The sequence below is a fragment of the Hemitrygon akajei genome, chromosome 2 (genome assembly GCF_048418815.1).
Source record: "Hemitrygon akajei chromosome 2, sHemAka1.3, whole genome shotgun sequence".
Taxonomy (NCBI): Eukaryota; Metazoa; Chordata; class Chondrichthyes; order Myliobatiformes; family Dasyatidae; genus Hemitrygon; species Hemitrygon akajei.
Window position 1 is genome coordinate 43174384 of NC_133125.1, and position 21993 is coordinate 43196376.

Genomic DNA, 21993 nt, shown 5'->3' on the forward strand with positions numbered 1-21993 from the left:
TTAGTGCAGTTGACACTGACCCCAATGCCAACTCAAACTGGGCACAAATGCTGATCAATATGCAAACTGACTGTGCACATTGTCCGGGCACAGGGAGGGTTTGACTTCAGTGCCTCCAATTCCTGTCAACATCACCTTGTCCTTCCTGATGGCCTCTATGCAGTAAACAAACAAGGAGAGTAGAAAACACTCTCAGACTCCAGCCTTGATGGGGAAACTATCTCCCACCTTGAACATAGATTTCAACTGTACTATGCATATCTGTGTATTTTTGCAGGATCTCACAAAGCTTCTAGATATGCTTCTTCTAAATGACTATCCCTGCAATCTACAGCTTGTAATTTCCCTTTAAGTAACATACTTTCAAACCATCTATATGAACTAGCAATCTTACGATATCCTGAATGACTTGGCAGACTTGACTATCAGGAATGCAGGTATGGCACCTTTAAACAGACGAAGGTCCGTCGCTATGTTTGGAAGAGATGAAGGAAGAGAGGACTCCAAGCCAGACTAAAACTGTGGGGTGTGAAACTTCCTCTACCCAGTATTTTGTTAGCAAATGTACAGTCACTGGAGAACAAGATAGAGGATGTAAGAGCAAGATTGCTGTATTGGAAGGAAATGAAGGATTGCTGCATTCTTTGTTTCATGAAGATATGTTCACACCAGACAAGCCAGATATGGCGGACAGATTTAAGGTCTTCTGTGTCCACCAGATGGTCCAAATCGCTGATTCGAAAGGGGCAAAAGGTGGCATCTGTGGATCATGATAAACTCTTTCTTGTGCTTGAACATAACAGTCTTGCCACACCCTTGTTCCCCCGACCTGAAACATTAAGTGCCATCCTTTCTACTGTACTTACCAAGAGAGTTCTCCTCCGTGATTCTGACCGCAGTTTACGTATCGCCAAAGGCAGATGTTAAGCAAGCACTCGATGTATTAGCAAACAAGAAAAACCCTACCCAGGTGCCTTTTAAATCATTCCTGGGGATTTCAATCAAGCCTGCTCAAAGAGATCTCCACCCAATTATCATCAACATATCACCCACAGTACCAGGGGTCTCAACACACCATAAGTAATATCTGCCATTCCATCCCTAGACTGCATTTTGGAAAATCAGATCATCTGGCTGTCCTCCTCCTACCTGCATACAGGCAGAGACTAAATAGTAAGGCTCCAGAAGTAAAAACAACGAGGTGGTAGTTGCAGGAGGCAGAGGAGCAGCTACAGGAGAACTTCGAGTCAGTGGACTGGGTCATTTTCAAGGACTCATCAGAGGATCTGAACAAACATGTCACTGTTGTCATGAACTTTATAAAGTCAGTCATAGCTTAGTGGGTTCCCACAAAATCATTTAGAACTTTCCCCAACCAGAAGCCCTGAGATCCACAATCTGCTGAGGACCTGATCAGTGGTGGTCATATCTGGAGGTCCAGGATACGACCACCAGAAAGCCATCTCACATGCGAAGTGGCAATTCCAGACTAAACTTGCATCACTGAAAGATGGTCGACAGCTGTGGATGGCTTTGAATGATATCACCTTGAATACCGCCTTGCCTTCTGAGTTCCTCCAGCATTTTGTGTGTATTACTTTGATTTCCAGCATCTGCAGATTTGCTCGTTTGTGTTTCCCTAAGTCATTGCTTTTTGGTGTTCACATTGGGTGACTGCTTTGTAGAGCATTGCCATTTGGTCTGTGTGGATGAGCTTGAGATTCCAATTGTCTGTACATTAATTCTGTGTCCCTTTCCCATTCAGTCATTGGTCAGTGGTGTCCTGAACAGGAGAGAGCTGATATAATAGATGCTATCCTATCCTTGTATTTTACTATATTAGGTGCAGCTTAATGAGATATACTTTGTATATTTTAGTTTTTATATTCAGTGTGCTTTAATGTATGAACTATAGAGTGAACAGTTTTCCTTAAGAAATACCAAAAAAAAATACTTGCTATAACCAGCAAATAATTTTAATGAAAAGAACTATAAATTTGCAGTGCTAATTTCATCACTCATGAGGTATCTTTGCATAACCTAAGTAAATTTTGTTCATGTAAATGTAACAGCTGTAAATGGTGGAAGCCTTAACACATTTTATTGTTTGATCCCAAAATGTAATGGTTCATCAATATACTAGAGCTGTCCATAGAAAATATTTCAAACTAGTCTTTATAGAATAGTACAGCACATTACAGGCCCTTCGACCCACAATGTTGTGCCGACCTTCAAACCCTGCCTCCCGTATAACCCCCCACCTTAAATTCCTCCAATACTTTTCTTCAGAGAAATGTTAGATACATTTTCTGACTTTCAATAATGTTTAAATCTTGCTGCTTAATCATTTAACTGATCGAAAATGATTGGATCTTAGTACATTTTCCGAATTGGTTTTTGATGATTTGTTCAACCGAATAAACATGATTACAGTGATAACCATATTTAGCTTGCCATCCTCAATGATAACTTTTATATGAATGCAAGGAATTCTGTATTGTTCCAGTATGTTCAGATACCCTTAAGAGACAGTTGGGTGTTATCTTGCATATCTAGTCATTTCCTTTTGATTTCTCTTGTATTTCTGACAGGCACACTACTAATAAATGAGCACAATATAAAATGATTTGTGAGTAATTACATTGATTATCCCACCCTATATGATTGAACTTTCATGCCAGACACGAAAATAAGTTGTAGCAGTTCAGTTTAAAATTATGCATTGCATCTCAGCCTTTTTTATATTCATCCATCATTTCTATGTTCAAAATCTGTTCAAGTGGAAGATGCATACATGGAGTATGGAAGCATAAACCTGGAAGACATTTGAATTGATTTCAGCACAATCCACAGCAGATTGCCAAAAGCATAAAAGCTACAAGTGACTAATTCTGTTTGTCTTTTGTCCACATCTTTTGTTTCTGTTTTCTTTGCTTTACTGTTGTTATTTTATCAATTTGATTATCTATGTATCATCAGCAAGGTGTACTAATAAATGAACACATAAATGTAATTTGAGTCTCTGTGGGAAGTTTTATCCATACATAGAAATGGGGGTGGACCACTAGGCCCTGTTGTCATTTTATCATGGCTGATTTATTCCATTTTCCTTGGTACTCTTGTGTAAAAGGAATTCCATCAATCCTGTCTGCATCAACAGTTGAAGTTGAGAATTTAAGTTCCTAGGCCTGAACATTAACATATTCCGGTCCAACCATGTTGAAGTCATAGTCCAGAAAGCAACCAACTTAGGAACTATTACTTCCTGAGGGGTCTAAAGAAATTTGCGTGACCCCATCAACCCTTACCAATTTTTATTGATGCTCCATAAAAAGCATTCTATCTGGATGCACAACAGCTTAGTATGGCCACTGCTCTATACGTGATCACAAGAAACTCAGAGAGTTGTAGACAGAACTCAGCCCAACACAGAAACTAGCCTCCCTCCATGGAATCTGTCTATATTTCTCTCTGCCTCAGTAAAGCAGCTGGCATAATTAAAGAGCCCATCCACCCTGGACATTCTCTCTTTGACCATTGGGCAGAAGATACCAAAGCCTGTAAGTACATACTACCAGGCTGAAGGATGGCTTCTGTCTCACTGTAGTCAGACTCTTGAATGAACCTCTTGTTCAATAAGATGGACTTTTGATCTCAAAATCCACCTCATGGTGATCTTGCACTTTATTGTTTACCTGCATTTTACTTTCTCTGTAGCTTTTACACTGTATTCTGCATTGTTATTGTCTTACCTTGTCCTACCACAATGCACTGTGTAATGACTTGGTCTTATGAACAATATGCAAGACAAGCTTTGCACTGTGTCATGGTGCACGTGACAGTAATAAACCAATGTTAATATCATTTGGCAATAATGAATTAATACCAATAGCAAAACCCATAAAATAATTCAAATACCTTCCAGGTTTCATACTACATACATATTCTACATAAATAGGTGTTTGGGTGTAGAAATGATTAATTAATACAAAAATGTAATGTTTTAGTGCCTTGAAAGATTCAATTGATTCAGTACAATTGTCTTAGGTAAGATGATTTTCTAGATTTTCACCAGCAGTTGGGTGAAAAAGAACTCACTGATTTCACTTCTAATAGTCTAAGTTATAATTCTAAGGTTCTTTTCTCTCCTTTCTTTGTTTGTTTCCAGGATCATTAGCAATGACAACTGGCAATTTCTTATGCTTTGGTTCTTTTAAAAGCAGCAAGTGACAGGTACAGCTTTGGAATGGAGTTTGGGGGTAGACTCTAGGTAGCTGAGAGCAAAGTTGCCACATGACGGATGCAAGGGTGGAAAATTGCTGAGTGTCAGCTACACAATGGAAATGAGGCTCAAAGAAACTGCAGAAGCTCTTGGGAGTGGGGAAGGTGGCAGAAAAACTTGTAACATGGAAAATAATTGGTTTGTTGCACAATCCGTTGAACCGAAGGAGGGATGAGGCTGAAGCAGAAGCTATTGATCAGCCATGATCTAATTGAGTTAGAGAGCAGCCTTCAGTGGTTCTTCAGAATACTCCTGTTAGGTCCTTAGGCAATTGAGAGAAGAGGAAAATCAGCGATGAAACCCCGAAGCTTTGGAGAAGAGCAGAAAATGTTCACAAGAATTATCTCAGAAGTCAATTTTGGTGTCAAGAAAAGGATAAACTAATGTGTATGGAGAGCCCCAAAGGCAGGTTTGAGGAGAGAATTGTAGCATCTTGTTCGATTAGGTTAGAAATCATTATTTCCCCCTTTTATCACTTTTACATTGACCTTGTTTTTGAGCTTCCATTTATTTGAATGTTTACACTCTCTGATAATTTGTGATATTAGGATTTTATTAAGAGGTTAATTTCCCAAAGTGCCTCAGATCAACAGGAAACAAATTTGAAAAATGAAGCTGATATAACAAAAATAATGTAAAGGACTTCACTTGATTAAAATGATGTCATTTGTATATTGTTTGGTGATATATTGTACCAGAATAATTAATTTATATATCGTTGTCCGATCTATTTCATTGTATAAAAATTGTTTTACTTTTGTCTCAGCACAGCCTTTTTACTTGATATTGAACAAGTTTAATGAAAGTGATTAAGTCACCACAGACTTTCTTTTAGATCTCTCATGGTGAATTTCAATAGGGAATTTGTTATATGAATAAAAGGAAATAAATTGCCAACTTGGGGAAAATTTAATTGCAGTATTGCTTCAAAGGAAAGGATGGTGCAGAAAAATAGCCAAAAGCTGTTGAGCTCCTACATGCATTTTGGAATAGAGTGCGAGAAAGCACACATCAGTTCAGGGCACATTAACAATTTACAAACATCACCCATTGTTTTTCCTGATGGTATCTGGAGAACAGCTATCAACTGGTGTAATCTGGGCTCAGCTCTTAATAGCATTTCTGTTTGGTATGCATAGAACAACGTATGATGTTCCATCAATCAGGTGGACACATCTTCATGACAAGCTATATAAAAATGTAGTAAAGCATAGTACAATATAAATAACGTGCTGGAGCACTGCTTATGAAAATAAAAAATGCAGGTGCTGTAACAGAAACAAAATACAGGAAACAATCAGATCTGACAGCATCTGTGGGGACAGAAAGCGTGATGATGTTCTGGGGCAAAGACTTTGTCAGAGAGGCAATTGTCATAAAGCAATATAGTATAGATACAGGCCCTTCAGCCCAACAAGTCTATGCTGAGCATATTGTCCTCCCACCTAGTTCCAGCTTCATGCATTCAGCCCATATCCCTCTAAGCCCTATCCCTCCATGTACATACACAGGTACTTCTTAAATTATACTATTATACATGCCTCAACCACTTCCTCAGGCAGCTCATTTCATATACTCACCACCCTTTGTGTGAAAATGTTGTCTCTCAGATCCCTTTTAATTCCTTCCCCTCTCACATAATTTTGGACTCTCTTACTGTGAGAAGAAGACTCATTGTCCATCTTACCTTTCCTTCACGTAATTTTAAACATTTCTATAAGGTGTTCCCCCCCCCCCCCCAATCTCCTACACTCTAAGGAATGAAGAGCTAGCCTAGTATAACTCAGGCCCTCTAGTCCTTGCAAAATCCTTGTAACCCTTTTTTGCACTCTTTCCATTTTAGCCAAGTCTTTCCTTGATTGAAATATACCTGAAACTGTACAAGTACTCCAAGTGCATCTACAAAATAATGTCACAACTGCTATACCAAGTGCCCTGAATGATGATGGCTAGTGTGCTCCTCCTCCCTTTTCTTTCTTCCATGGCCTTCTGTCCTTTCCTATTAGATTCCCCCTTCTCCAGCCCTTTATCTCTTTCACCAATCAATTTCCCAGCTCTTTACTTCCCCTCCTGTTTTCAACTATCACCTTGTGTTTCTTCTTTCCCTCCCCCCCGCTTCTTACTCTGACTCCTCATCTTTTTTCTCCAGTCCTGATGAAGGGTTTCGGCCTGAAACATCAACTGTACACTTTACCATAGATGCTGCCTGACCTGCTGAGTTCCTCCAGCATTTTGTGTGTATTGCTTTGACAAAGCAACTACTTCAGCATTGCCTGATCCTTGAAGAATCCTTGAAACATTGATTTCTCGAACTTCCGTAATTGTCACCCCCACTTCTTCTCCTTCACCATCCACATTCCCATTATCTCCTTACCTGTCCATCACCTCCCTCTGGTGCTCCTCCCCCTTCCCTTTCTTCCATTGCCTTCTGTCCTCTCCTATCAGATTCTGCCTTCTGTAGCCCTTCATCTCTTTCACCATTCAACTTCACTGCTCTTTACTTCACCCTTCTCCTCTCTCGATTTCACCTATTACCTACTACCTTGTACTTCTTCCTCTCCTCCTCCACCTTCTTACTCTGACTTTTAATCTCTTTTCTCCAGTCCTGATGAAGGGTCTCAGCCTGAAACATCAACTGTTTACTCTTTTCCATGGGTGCTGCTTGACCTGCTGAGTTCCTCCAGCATTTCAAAGGTTCATTTTATTATCAAAGTATACAACTTGAAATTCTTCTTCTCTGCGTAGCCATAAAACCAAGAAAGAACGGCAGCATGATCATCAACCCCCAAATCCCTTCTCCCATACAAACAAAAACAAACGAAACAGAACTGGAACATCAACCCCCAAATCTCTCCTCCTGCACATAAAAATGAACAAAATGGACAGGTACATCAAACCCCAAATTCTTGCTCTCATACAAAAGAGCCGAACAAAATGGAATAGCCACATCAATCCCCAAATCCACCTCTCCGCACAATAAAACAAGAAAGATTGGATGAAAAACCCATGATCTAAAAAGCTATAAGACTGGAAAAAAGTCTATAGCCCAAGTCCACATCCAAAACGCAGAAAATCTGGGGAGCACTCTCCGTGCCCAGTGGCAGACCTTTCCCTCTTTGTAGCAGAATGATCACCCTTGGCTCTCACCTTGATGCTTTAATCTCCCTCATCACTTTAATTAGCGAAATGGAGTCGGACAATGGCTGGCACCCCGTCCTGCAGGCTTCTTACCACAAGGTTCCTGCATGCTGTCTTTGACTCCCAGAATCCTCTCAGAGACTGCAGGGTGCTGAAGCACCCAAACGACCTCCAAGCTTCTGCATTCACCTTGATATTTCAATTTCCTTCGTCGAACAAAGGAAGATTTAATTGGCAAAATGGTGTCGAGCATCGGCTTGCAGCCTGCACACTGTAAGGTTCCTGCACACTGCCTCGGCCTCCTGGTATCCTCTGGGAGACTGCAAAGTGCTAGAACAGCCAAACAATCTCCAAAGAGCAAATCATGGCCTCCAACAGTTCCAGAATCACATCCAAGATGAAAATCAAATGTAAAAGACATAAAAGAAGTGAAATATAAAGTTTTGTGATCTATCCAGAAGATGTCAACCGAAGGAACATTATACGCAGGTGCCACCTTGAGCAGAGAAGTTTTGTGTGTAATGACTGAAAGAAGTTCAAATGAATCACTGCTTCACTTATTTGCATCCCTGATGGCAGGAAAGGATAGGATATAAGAGCAAATGATGTATCTCCTACAGATGCATTGGAACATGTTATGAGAAGGGAAGACATTAGTTCCCTTTTTGAACATCAATTTCCCTGCATTGTCCAACATAGCCCAATGTAAGCTTGACTGATAGTCCCTCATCTTCATTTGTATTCATTGCACCCTTCTGAAATCTGTACTGAATTCAACAGTTTCAGGCAAATCATTTTTTTCTAATTCCCTGAGAACAGGTTAGAAGTATCATAAAGCTATTCATTGGTCATATTAACTCAGTTTTTCTCTCTCCTTAGACACTATCTGATACGCCAGGCAATTCCAATATTTCCCTTTTTATTTCAGCCACAGCCCTGCGCTGCATTTCAAAGCCTCAACATCTCTCTTTTTTTCCCTCTCTCTCTCTCTCTGTTAGAATAATAGCATAGAATTCTGTCTACATTGGAATCATTTGGGCAAGCCTGGCCTCACCTTGTCAGACATTCCATATTCCTTCTTATATATCTCCTCACCTACTCCTCTGTAGATCAAACAGGTTTGTTTTCTCTTTCCCAGATCTGATGAGGACACCTCATAAAGATCACATGACCTGTCATGCATTGAATAGAATAACTTTTACATCTAATGGGAGAAATGTTCCAACTCTGATTATAATGTGTAGCTTAACCAAAAAAAAAACCCAGAATAAATAAATTCAAAGGAGGGCGAGTTATAGGAAGAGGAATGAACGTAATACATATTTTGTCTTTATTATATCTGTGGTGACCTTGCAAGTAAATTGAAAGCAATGGAATGAAAATTGAGTGAGTTCTATAATGGGCTGGCACCTGCCTTTTGTAAACTACTATCAGGAGCTGAAGATAAAAAAAATACCTTCCCCATCAGGTTCAATCTTCAAGTCAATTGTTTCTTGTGAGGTTGTATTTTACAGTTCACCCACCATATGTTGATCAGGTAAAACAAGATTAACGTATGTCTACTGTAATAAAATTTTAATCAGAAATTATAGAAAAAGGATGCTGTAACATACGTGATCTGGAAAAAGGAAGTTTTCTGGGTCATAACAATAATTACCCACTGATTAATTGTCTATTGAATTTATCCTTTCCAAAAGGATGCTAGAATTGATCAAATATTTTTAGTTTATCAAAACAATATAAAATGAAATAATATTGGTATGATTTCAAAACAAAAAGAGCTATTTGTTTTTAAGTTGCAAATAAAAGTTACCTGATGGATCTGTCAGTAGTGCTACCACAAGGGATTGCTGATTATGTGGAAAGTAGAGTTTCAGTGGCATCTTAAGGATGTAGATGTGGGAAGAAAATGAGAAAAACACATTGAAAAGAACTGCATGTTTACTGAGTGAGTCTAAATGACTTAAAGATGATAAATGCACAATAATCATTTCTCATTAGATATTTAAAATTTTGATCAGGAAATAACAAAACAAATGGCCTAGCATACAAGTAACCTGATTGTTAAGGTTTTTTTTTCTGACTCTACAATTTACGTTCAAAGAGATGCAAACTGCAGGAACTTTACACTGCAAAAATCATTTTTAGATTTAACACATGAATACATCGGTATATATTTTTTAAAAAATCTTATTAACTGATAACAATAAAAAATCAGACCTAAAAGACCATCAGCCAGAATTGAGAATATAATAGCTAACTTGATCAATAAATAGAATCAATGAAAAATAATGTTGCTGGAATAATGTCAAAGTCCAACTATTTGTTAATGTTCATCAGAGAGGAAAGTGAATCAATATCATACCCAAGTACCAACCAATGCAGTTGATTATAAACATTTCTAAAAAGTGACCTAGCAGTTGCACAAAAGTACTTAACTTTACTGTCAGAATACAGTAAATTAGGGCAGCAGCTCACAACTACTATTTATAACTAAAATGGATGGGCAATAAAAATAATTTTCTTAGAAGTCACCATTTTCTTAATTAAAATATCAAAGTTAATGGCCTTACATTAAATCATACTGGACCAGAAAGACGCCAGACACAATTTGCATCAACTCCTAGCTGATTTTAAGCCACAATAAAAATGTAACTATTGGCATATTTGAAGCCAAAAAGAAATAACTGAAAGAAGTATATCTTTTTTCATTCCAGCGGCCTTCACTGGAACCATGTGATACTTAGACTTGACTACAATGCCCCTTTAGTTAAATAACCTGTTGTAACTCAATATGTTGGCTTACATATAAATAATGACTCCTGTAACAGAGACCATGATTTTAAATTTACGAGGCCTGTCAATAACTCAATGAAATGTTTTCAATGGTAAATAGGCCTTTTCATTTAGTCACTGAACAACAACTAACCTGAGTCTGCACCTGCGGCAGAACCTGAATAAAGCATCGAGTAAATGCTTGTATAATGGTTATAATTTTTGGATATCCGTCGGTCTCCAGTAGAATGGCCCTTATGATTTAAAGAGACAAAAATCATACAATTAACACACACTAATGCCTGTCATCCAGATTTTAACAGTGTATTCATGCAAGACAATAAACCTGTTTATATCCAGAGCTAATGGGTCGTAATTCATAGAAATGCAGAAATAATAATATGTGATTGTAAATAATACAGCTGCCTGTCCTCTAAATTCAAGTGCTTGCATGAACAGACAAGGAATTTTCCCAATGTCTGCCTTTTAGACCCAACGTAAAAGATAGGTTACAGACAGTTCATGTGGTTGGTATCAGTTTTAAAATAGCATTGAGAACAGTTTATACTGGTACATTTCAAATCTAAATCAATATGCACTTGGCAAAGTCAGTGTATCGTATACATTTATCTGATCAATTTAACTAATTGTAAATTACTTTCCATGATAAATAATTCTTCTGTGTAAATGGCAAACAGCTGTGCAAATGGAGACTAGTATTCTTATTAAACCATGCTGTTCCTAGTACGTGCTGGCTAAGCGTAATCTAGAGCTTACAGTTATACTGACATCTATTTTTATCTTGATAATTTGGCTATAATTCTATTGATATAAGTATGAAAATACACAATATGAAAAATGGTGGACTCTTAAAGATCATGAAAGCAAGGCGGATAGGCCAGACAGCATCCCAGGACGAGTACTCGGGGAGTGTGCACACCAGCTCCCTAATATCTTCACGGGCATCTTCGACACTTCACTCCTCCAGGTTACTGAACTCATGTGCTTCAAATCAGCCACCATCCTCCCTGTACTGAGGAGCTCTACCCCTTCAGAGTTAAATGACTGCCACCCGGTGGCACTAATGCCAATCATCATGAAATGCTTTGAACAGTTAATAAGGGCACATATCAGAAACTCCGTTCTTGCCAAACTGAATACTCATCAATCTGCTTACTGGCAGCACTGCTCTACAACAGATGCCATAGCATCTGTCATGCACCCAGCCCTGACACACCTAGAAAGCAAGCACACTTATGTCAGAACGCTGTTTCTGGATTTCGGTTCGGTTTTCAACACTATTGTCCCACAGATCATGCTGAACAAACTCCTACCCCTCGGTCTAAGTACACCACTGTCAATCGGGCGTTGGACGTCAGATAGTCAGGATGCGCAGCTTCTCCTTGCTCCCCATCAGATCGGGTGTCCTTCAGAGCTGCATGCTGAGCCCATTGCTGTACAATCTGTTCACATATTACTCTCCAAGTAATCACATTGTCAGGTATGCCAAATTCATGACAGTGGTGGGGATCATCACCAGCAACAATGTGAGAGCCTACAGAGAGGAGGTGAAGAGCTCGAGGGCCTGGTGCTAAGCAAATAACCTCATTCTCAATGTCAACAAGACAAAGGCGATGGTCATCAACTTCAGGAGAACTTGCACCTCTCACACATCTCTTTACTCAATAAATCCAATAGCCATTATAGAATCAATGAAAGACTGCACCAACAGGACAGCCAACCAGTGTGCAAAGGACAACAAACTGTGCTAATAAAAAAAGAAAAAAATTAGCATAATAAATGAATAAGCAAGCAATAAATATTGAGAACATGAGATGAAAAGTCTGAAAAGTGGTTATAGGAACAGTTCAGTGATGGGGCAAGTGAAGTTAAACCCTCTGGTTCAAGAGCTGATGGTTGAAGGGTAATAACTGTTCCTGGACCTGAGTCCTGAGGCTCCTGTACCTTCTTCCTGATGGTAGCAGTGAAAAGAGAGCATGAACTGGGTGGTGGGGGTCCTTGATGATGGATGTGCTTTCCTGCAACAACGTTCTGTGGAGCTGCGCTCAATAGTAGGGAAGGCTTTACTCATGATGAACTGGGTCGTATCCACAACTTCTTGTAGGATTCTCCATTCAAGGGCATCGGTGTTTCTGTACCAGGCTGTGATGCAACCAGTCAATATGCTCTCCACCGCACATCTACAGAAGTTTGACAAAGCTTTAGATGTCATGTTGAATCTTTGCAAACATCTAGGGAAGTAGTGGCACTACCCTGTTTTCTTCAAAATTGCACTTATGTGCTGGGCCCAGGACAGGTTCTTTGGAATGATACCACCAAGGAATCTAAAGTTGCCGACCTTCTCCACCTGTGATTCCCCGATGAGGAATGGCTAATGGACATTTGGTGATACAGCAGTGGAAACGGTGAGTAGTTTCAAACTTCATGAAATACACATCTTGCCCAACCTCTCATGGTCCCAGAACACATCCTACACAATCAGGAAAGGTCACCAATGCTGCTACTTTCTGATGAGACTGAAGAGAGGTGGACTATACACATCTAATCTCACGTCCTTCTACAATTGCATAGTAGGGAGCATCCTAACATGCTGCATCACTGCATGGCATGGAAACTGCACTGTGATGATCAGGAAGGCTCCTAATCCATCACAGTCACCATCAAATCAAGGACATATATACAGAAAGGTGCCAGAAAAAGGCCAGTAACATCAGGAAGGATCCTACCCACCCTGCTTGTGGACTGTTTGTTCCACTCCCATTAGGGAGGAGGCTACGTAGCATCCATGCCAGGACCACCAGACTCAATTCCATTATGTCTATCCATGGCCTCCTTTATTATTGTGTTGAGGCCACACTCAGGTTGGAGGAACACCACCTTATATTCCATTTGGGTAGCCTCCAACCTGATGGCATGAACATCAATTTCTCGAACTTCCAGTAACCCCCCCCCCCCCTTCACCATTCCCCATTCCATTTCCCTCTCTCACCTATCTCACTGCCTGCCTGTTGCCTCCCTCTGGTGTTTCTACCCCTTTTCCATAGCTTTCTGTCCTCACCTATTAGATTCCCCCTTCTCCAGCCTTGTATCTCTTTCATCAATCAACATCCCAGCTCTTTACTTCACCCCTCCCCTTGTATTTCTCCCTCCCCTCCCCTTCTCCACTTTTTAATTCTACTGCTCAACTTTTTTCTCCAGCCCAGCTGAAGGGTCTCAACCTGAAACGTTGACTGTACACTTTTCCATGTATGCTGCCTGGCCTGCTGAGTTCCCCCAGCATTGTGTGTGTATGTGTCACCACCACTACTATATAATTCCTCTCAGAATCACCTTATATGCACACACTCCTGTGCCTCGCATCACATTATGGACATACAACCATCTATGCGTATATACAGTACTTATGTTTTTTATTATGGTGTTCTTTACATTATTGTGTTTTTTTGTGCTGCATTGGATCCAGACTAGCAATTATTTTTCTCCTTTACACATGTGTACTGGAAATGACATTAAACAACCTTGCTCTTGATCTTAAAGAGGTAACAATGCTAACACTGTCTTAATGCACTTCTAACACTTGGGGAACAGCAAACAATTGTTCTCAAATTGATATTCAATTTTTATTATACAGAAAAAAATTAAATAAATTGAAGCTAACTAATAAAGAAGTATGCAATTCAAAACGGAACTAATATTTTCAGCAAATGACCATAAGACATAGGAGCAGAATTAGGCCATTTGGCCCATCAAGCCCATTCCACCATTCAATCATGGATGATTTATCTTTCCTCTCAACAACATTCTCTTGCCTTCTCTCTGTAAATCTGATTCCTTATGAAGTCCAAAACTGCTCACAATACTTCAAGTATGGTTGGACCAATGCTTTTTAAAGTTTCAGCATTACATCCTTGCTTTTATTTCTAATCTTCTTAAAACGAATGCTAAATTTGCATTAGCCTTTCTTACTACTGATTTAATCTGCAAGTTAACCTTTAGGAAATTCTTTGGTAGGACTGCAAATGACTTTATACCTCCAATTTCCAAATATACTACCTGTTGCAAAGATAGTCTATGCCTTTATTATCTCTACAAAAGTGCATTACCACACATTTCCCTACACTATAATCTATCTGCCATTTTGTTATCCATTCTCCTCATCTGTCAAGTCCTTCTGCAGACTTTCCGCTTCTTCAATACTGCCCACCCCTCCACCTATCTTTGTATCATCTGCAAACATGGTCAGATTCCCATCAATTCTGTAATCCAGACCATTAACATATAACCTAAAAAGTAGTGGACCCAACACTGATTCCTGCACAATGCCACTGGTCACCAGTAGCCAACTAAAAATGGTCCCTGTATTTCCTTTTTTTCCCTCCTGCTGGTCAGTCGATTTTCTGCCCATGCTAGTATCTTTCCTGTAATACTGCAGGCATTTATCTTGTTTAGCAGTCTCACAAACAGCACCTTGCCAAAGTCCTTCTGAAAATCCAGTAAACAACATCCATCGACTCTCCTCTGTCAATCCTGCTGTCACTTCCTCAAAGAATTCCAACAGATTTTTCAGGTAAGATTTCTTCGTAAAGAAAATATGCTGAATTTGGACTACTTTATTATGTGCCTCCAAGTATCCCAAACCCTCATCCTTAATAATGGACTCCAACATATTGCCAACTGTTGAATTCAGGCTAAATGGCCTATGATTTCCTTTCTTTTGCTTCCTCCCTTCTTAAACAGTGGAGCGACATTTGCAATTTTCCAGTCTTCTGGAACATTTCCAGAATCTAGTGATTTTTGAAAGATGACTACCAATGCCTCCACAATCTCTTCAGCCACTTCTTTCAGAACCCTGAGCTGTACACCATCTGATCAGGGTGACTCATCTGCCTTAAGACCTTTCAGCTTCCCAAGCACATTCTCCTTTGTAAAGGCAACTATACTCACTTCTGACCCTGACACTCGAATTTCTGGCATACTGCTGATCAGTGAAGACTGACACAAGATATTTATTCATTTCTTCCACTATTTTAATGCCCCCATTGCTACCTCTACCGCATCATTTCCCAGCTGTTCGATATTTCATTCTCGTCTTTATTTTACTGCATATATACAGTGGATTCTGGATAGTTGGGACACATCAGGCCCAGTACATTTGACCCAATTAAGCAATTGCCCCAAAAATCTGAAGTTTCATGGAAATAGTTAAAAAGGTATAAAAAAGGCAAACTACCATTTAACTGAGTAACAAATGATGCATTTAAATGAAGTACAGAACAAATTAGAACCACTACCAGTACTACCACAATACTATAGAATACTACCACAGTATTATAGAACTGTGTATTAGTTCCTAATAGTTATCGACGGAGGATTTCATCCAGTGTACAATGCCATACTTCTTTGATTGACTGCAAATGAACAAAATAAGCACACACACACCTACGGGAGATAATGGAATACCTTCATTGCCTCACCCTCAATAATTTCTCCTTTGGCTCCTCCCACTTCCTCCAAACCAAAGTGCAGCCATGGGCACTGGCTATGTGGAACAGCCTATTTTGAAGCCTACACTGGTATCACTCCCCAACTTTTCCTATGCTACATCAACAACTGCATTGGGCTGCTTCCTGCACCCATGCTGAGCTTGTCAACTTCATCAACATTGCCTCCAACTTCCACCCTGCCCTCAAATTTACCTGGTCCATTTCCGACACCTTCCTCCCCTTTCTCGATCTCTCTGTCCCTATCTTTGGAAACAATTTATCTACTGGTAACTTTTACAAACACACTGATTCTCACAGCTACCTGAGCTATACCTCTACCCACCCTGTTGCCATCCTCCTCTCTCAGCTCCTCCATCTTTACCGCATCTGCCCTCAGGGTGAGACTTTTCATTCCAGAACTAATGTGATGTCCTCCTTCTTCAAAGAAAGGGGCTTTCCTTCTTCCACAATCAATGCTTCCCTCACCTCCATCTCTTCCATTTCGTGCAGGTCTGCCCTCACCCCAATCTCCCACCTCACCACCATAGATAGGGTTCCTCTTGTCCTCACCTACCACTTCAGCAGCCCTGCATCCAGCACAGAATTCTCTGGAACTTCTGCCATCTCCAATGGGATCCCACCACCAAGCACATCTTCACCACCCCCCCCCCCCCCCCACTTTCTGCTTTCCTCAGGAATTTCTCCTCATGCAACTCCCTTGTCCATTCATCCCTCCTCTCTGATCTCCCTCCTGGTTCTTATCCTTGCAAGCAGAACAAGTGCCACACTTGCCCCTACACCTCCTTCCTCACTACCATTCAGGGCCCCACACAGTCCTTCCAGGTGAGGCGACACTTCACTTATGTGTCTGTTGGCGTCATCTACTGTATCCAGTGCTTCCAGTATGGCCTCCTGTAAATCGATGAGACCCATCATAAATTGAGAGACCACTTTGCCAAGCACTTATGCTCTGTCCACCAGAAAAAGCAGGATCTCCCAGTAGCAGCCATTTCAATTCTACTTCCCATTCCGACATGTCAGTCCATGCTGTCCTCTATTGCTGTGATGATTCCACACTCAGACTGGAGGAACAGCACCCTATATTCTGCCTGCGTAGCCTTCAACCTGATGGCATGAACATCAATTTCTCAAACTTCTGGTAATTGCCCCTCACTTTCACCATTCCCATTTCCCTCTCACCTCATATCTTTACCTGCCTATCACCTCCACTCTGGTGCTCTTCCCCCTTTCATTTCTTCCACGGTCTTCTATCCTCACCTACCAGATTCCTCTTCTCCAGCTCTTTATCCCTTTCACCTATCAGCTCCCCAGCTCTTCACTTTACCCCTCCCCCCTCCTGGTTTTACCTATTACCTACCACCTTGTATTTTTTTTCCGGTCTTGACGAAGGGTTTGGCCTGAAATGTTGACTGTTTACTCTTTTTCATAGATGCTGCCTGTCCTAGGAGTTCTTCAGTATTTTGTGTGCTCAAATTCAGTTGTGTCAACTTAATCATTCTCTTTGTCTTCATATTTCCCACCTTGGTGTTTTGATAGAATGCTTTCAATGACTGTATCCTCAAAATCTTCATTTCCATTGTTATATTCAAGATGATTGTTGATACCTTCAAATTCTTCATAGTTCCTAACTAGTTTCTCTCCCGGCCATTTCTGGCATCTCCAAGATTCCCCCTTAAGGAGACAAAGTTGACTCTGGCCTATTTATATGCCTCCAAGTACCACAAAATCTCATCCTTAATAATGGACTCCAACATCTTCTCAACCACTGAAGTCAGGCTAACTGGCCTACAATTTCCTTTCCTCTGCTAAAGAGTGGAGTCACATTTGCAATATTCCACTCCTCTGGAATCATTCCAGAATCATTATTCACTGCTAAAGACATCCAACTACATTTGAAGAGGCCTTACAGGGACCTTTTCTCAACACTTTACCAATACTGTCTCAACATTTATCCTGGAAGTTATTCAAAATCTATTAAGGGAAGTGACGCAAAGAAAAAACAGAGGTGGCACATATCTGAACAAAAATGCCAATTAGGGAGCTTAGTGGTTAATATTAAGATTTTCAATGAAAGACATTAGTAGCAGAGGAAAATTTTAACACAATTTGACATTTATGGATGGGCCCTTTACAAAACGGACATTTTATTTACTTAATATGTCATGGTCCCAATCGTTAATTCCCTATCTTGTTCCTAATTTCCTTTGATTGTGCCCCGTTTCCTACCGTTAATTTCCCAATTGCTTCTAATTTTCTTTGATGACGGCACACCTGGTTTCCATCAGGACCTGCGGTATAAGAACCCCGGCATTACAGACCCTAGTTGCCAGATCGTTGGTCTTTTTCCTGTGTGATAACTAACGTTTCCCGACCGCTTAGAACCGTTTGTTCTAAGTTTAGCTCCAGTTTCAAGATTTACCTATGAGACTCCGTCTCTCTGAGTCAAGGATCCATATCAGGGCTCCATGTCAAGATCCCTCCTGTTTGCTGTTTGGCATTTACGCCCATGTAAGCATCCAAACTCAAACTCCGTGCCTGTATCCTGCACTTGGGTTCGCTTCCTTCGCTCATTGCAACAGAACTATCTGACCACAATGAACCCAGCGGACACGAATACCCTGCAACAAGCCCTCGCCAGCCAGGGCTCCCTACTGGATCTGCATGATCGACTTCTCCAGGATGTCATGGAAAACCTCCGTTCCCTGTCTGCTAATGAAATGAAGATCGGTGACCAGGTGGACCATGTATCCACTCAGTTTACCCCATCCACTCCGAGAACTCTGTCCAACCAGCCCAGACAGGGACAGCCTGTAGTGGCAACCTCCTACGTGTCAGCAACACCCCCGCCAAGAGAGCCACACATACCTGAACCAGAACACTACACTGGGGATTTGTGGAAGTGCCGGGCCTTCCTTCTGCAATGCTCCTTGGTATTTGACCAGCAGTCATCCACGTACTCCACAGATAAGTTGAAGATAGCTTATATCATGGGGTTGTTGCGGGGAAGTGCCTTAGTGTGGGCTACAGATGTCTGGGATAATCAACAGGAGATCTGCTCTTCTTTCCCCACCTTTATCACAGAAATGAGAAAGATCTTTGACCACCCCGTCCGTGGTAAAGATGCCACTAAGCGTCTACTCTCTCTCCGTCAGGGCTCACGCAGTGTTGCTGAATATTCCGTGGAGTTCCGGACATTAGCGGCCCACTCAGGATGGAATGATGAGGCATTCCAAGAGGTATTTCGGGGTGGTCACAGCGACAGGATGAAAGATGAGTTGGCGGCAAGAGATGACACCAACAGTCTGGGTTCCTTAATCTCCCTAGCTACCAAGTTGGACAATCGTCTCCGAGAACGCCATAGGGAAAAATCTGGTAATCCTCCACTTTGGCCACTGTACGGCACTGTCTTCCACCAACACAAGCCTCCCTTCTCCTCTTGCTCCTAGAATAGCTCCCAGCCCGGCCATTTTCACTGCCCTGGGAGAGGAACCAATGCAGCTGGGATGGAAACGTCTTTCTCCCACAGAGCAACCTGACCCCTTCAGCCAAAAAGGGAGGCACCAGTAGAAAGGGGTACCCTGGTGAGCCAGACAACATTCCCTTCCGTCCCCCGAACCCAGATGCAGATCCTGGCTACTTTATGTTACAACCAACTGCCTCTGTCAGCTCTAGTGGACTCCAGCACCAAGGGAAACATTCTGGATGAAGACATAGCTTCCCGGGCTGGAGTTCCTCGGGAGCCGTTGAGTACCCCTCTGGAAGCCCGGGCACTAGACAGCAGACTTCTGGCCCGGGTCACACACTGCACACCACCTGTCTCTAATTCTCTCCGGGAACCATCGGGAGCAGGTACAATTTAACCTAATTTCTTCTCCTCAAACTCCTATAGTTCTTGGGTATCCCTGGTTGGTCCGCCATAATCCCCACATTGATTGGTCCACTGGGAAGATAGCCAGCTGGAGTCTGTTCTGTCACTCCACTTGTCTTCAATCGACCTTTTCCCGTGTAAAATCACTGCGACCTCGTCGGCCGCTGAAACCCCCAACTTATCCAAGGTTCCAGCGGAGTACCACAATCTGGGGAGGCGTTCAGCAAACAATGGGCTCTTTCCCTGCCTCCACACCGCCCTTACGATTGTAATATTGACCTTCTCCCCAGAGCCTCTCTACCCACCAGTCGGCTATATAACCTGTCCCGGCCAGAAAGGGAAGCAATGGAGGCTTATTTAAATGACTGTCTTGCGGCGGGCACTATCTGACCCTCATCTTCCCCTGTTCGCACAGGTTTCTTCTTTGTGGGGAAGAAAGACAGCTCACTGCACCCCTGCATTGATTACTGAGGCCTAAATAGCATAACCGTAAAAAACAAATATCCACTACCCCTTCTCAACTCTGTTTTCAAACCACTTCACGGAGCCACCATCTTCTCCAAGTTGGACCTACGAAGTGCCTATCATCTGGTCAGGATAAGGGAAGGAGATGAGTGGAAAACGGCGTTCAACATCCCTCTTGGTCACTTCAAATACCTGGTCATGCTATTCGGCCTCACCAATGCCCCGCCGTTTTGCAAGCCCTGATAAACAATGTCCTTAGAGATTTTATTAACTGCTTCGTGCTTGTTTATTTGGATGATATCTTAATCTTCTCCAGCAGTCTTCAGGAACACACCCACCATGTCCATCAGGTTCTGCAGAGGCTTTGGGAGAACAATCTATTCATAAACCCAAGAAGTATGAGTTTCATTTTCCTTCTGTCAGTTTCTTAGGATATATCATTGAGAGCAGGCAAGTGAGGGCAGATCCCGAAAAGATCCAGGCGGTGGCGGAATGGCCAACATCCACGACATTCAAGCAACTCCAGCGATTCCTGGGGTTCGCAAACTTTTATCGTTATTTTATCAGGGATTACAGCTGGGTGGCAGCGCCCCTTATTCAACTCACCTCTTCTAAGATCCCTTTTCACTGGGACCCCGAAGTGGACGCTGCCTTCTCGGAGCTGAAGAGGCGTTTCACCTCTTCTCCCATCCTGGTTCAACCAGACCCCACTTGTCAATTCATTGTGGATTTCGATGCCTCCAACTCTGGGGTGGGAGCGGTCCTCTCCCAGCGTTCTGGCTCTGACCAAAAACTTCATCCATCTGCCTTCTTTTCTCGCTGGCTGCCCCCGCCGAACGAAATTACAACTTAGGGAACCGGGAGCTACTGGCGGTCAAACTTGCTTTGGAAGAGTGGAGGCACTGGCTGGAGGGAGCAGAAAATCCGTTTATCATCTGGACCGATCACAAGAACCTCGCATACATCCAAACCGCCAAATGCTTGAATTCCCACCAAGTACACTGGGCATTATTTTTTGGCCAGTTCAGATTTACACTCACCTATCATCCGGGGTCCTAGAACGGGAATCCCAATGCTCTCTCCCATCAATACATTTCTGAGGAGGGCCTTCCCAACCCTGAGACCATCCTTCCACCATCCTGTGTAGTAGCTGCCCTCACCTGGGAGATTGAGGCCATAGTCAAAGAGGCTCAATGGACTCAACCTGACCCAGGTAACGGACCCTCCAACTGCCTCTTTGTGCCCGATTCCGTTCGATCTCAGGTTCTCCAGTTGGGGCACATGTCTCGTTTCACCTGCCATCTTGGGATCGATCGGACTGTCCCTTCTGAAGAGCCATTTCTGGTGGCCCTCCATGGACGCTGACATACGTTCCTTCGTCTCTGCCTGTTCTGTTTGTGCCCGTGGTAAAGCTTCCCACCGACCAGCTGCTGAATCCCTTCATCCCCTACCTGTCCCTAGCCGCCCTTGGTCTCACATTGTGCTGGATTTTGTGACTGGACTACCATTTTCACATGGAAACACTGCCGTACTCACCACGATGGACCGCTTCTCCAAAGCTGTGCACTTCATAGCCCTTCCCAAATTCCCTACAGCTCATGAAACAGCCAACCCTCTCGTCCATCACATCTTCGGCCTTCACGGGATTCCCTCGGACATTATTTCTGACTGGGGCCCCCAATTCATCTCTCAAGTCTGGAGATCCTTTTGTCAAGCCCTTGGAGCCTCAGTAAATCTGTTGTCCAGCTTTCATCCACAGACGAATGGGCAAAGCGAGCTAACCAGGATTTGAAAGCAGAACTGCGCAGCATAACTGCCAACAACCCGTCTGCTTGGAGCACCTATCTCGCTTGGGTAGAGTACGCCCACAACTTGCCACCAGAATGTCTCCCTTTGAATGTCCCCTCTGTTACCAACCCCCTCTGTTCTCCGCTCGTGAA

General features: G+C 42.2%; 1 protein-coding gene across 3 annotated transcripts in view; it reads right to left on the minus strand.

Moving 5' to 3' along the window:
- Positions 1 to 21993, minus strand: part of fancc (FA complementation group C) — a 180359-nt gene that overhangs the window by 21100 nt on the left and 137266 nt on the right. For all 3 annotated transcript variants that reach the window (XM_073071347.1, XM_073071337.1, XM_073071329.1), the window contains exons 10-11: positions 10350 to 10449; positions 9234 to 9303 (exon numbers count right to left, since the gene is read on the minus strand). In XM_073071347.1, the coding sequence (XP_072927448.1) occupies positions 9234 to 9303; positions 10350 to 10449 (170 nt within the window). The remainder of the gene's footprint in view (positions 1 to 9233; positions 9304 to 10349; positions 10450 to 21993) is intronic.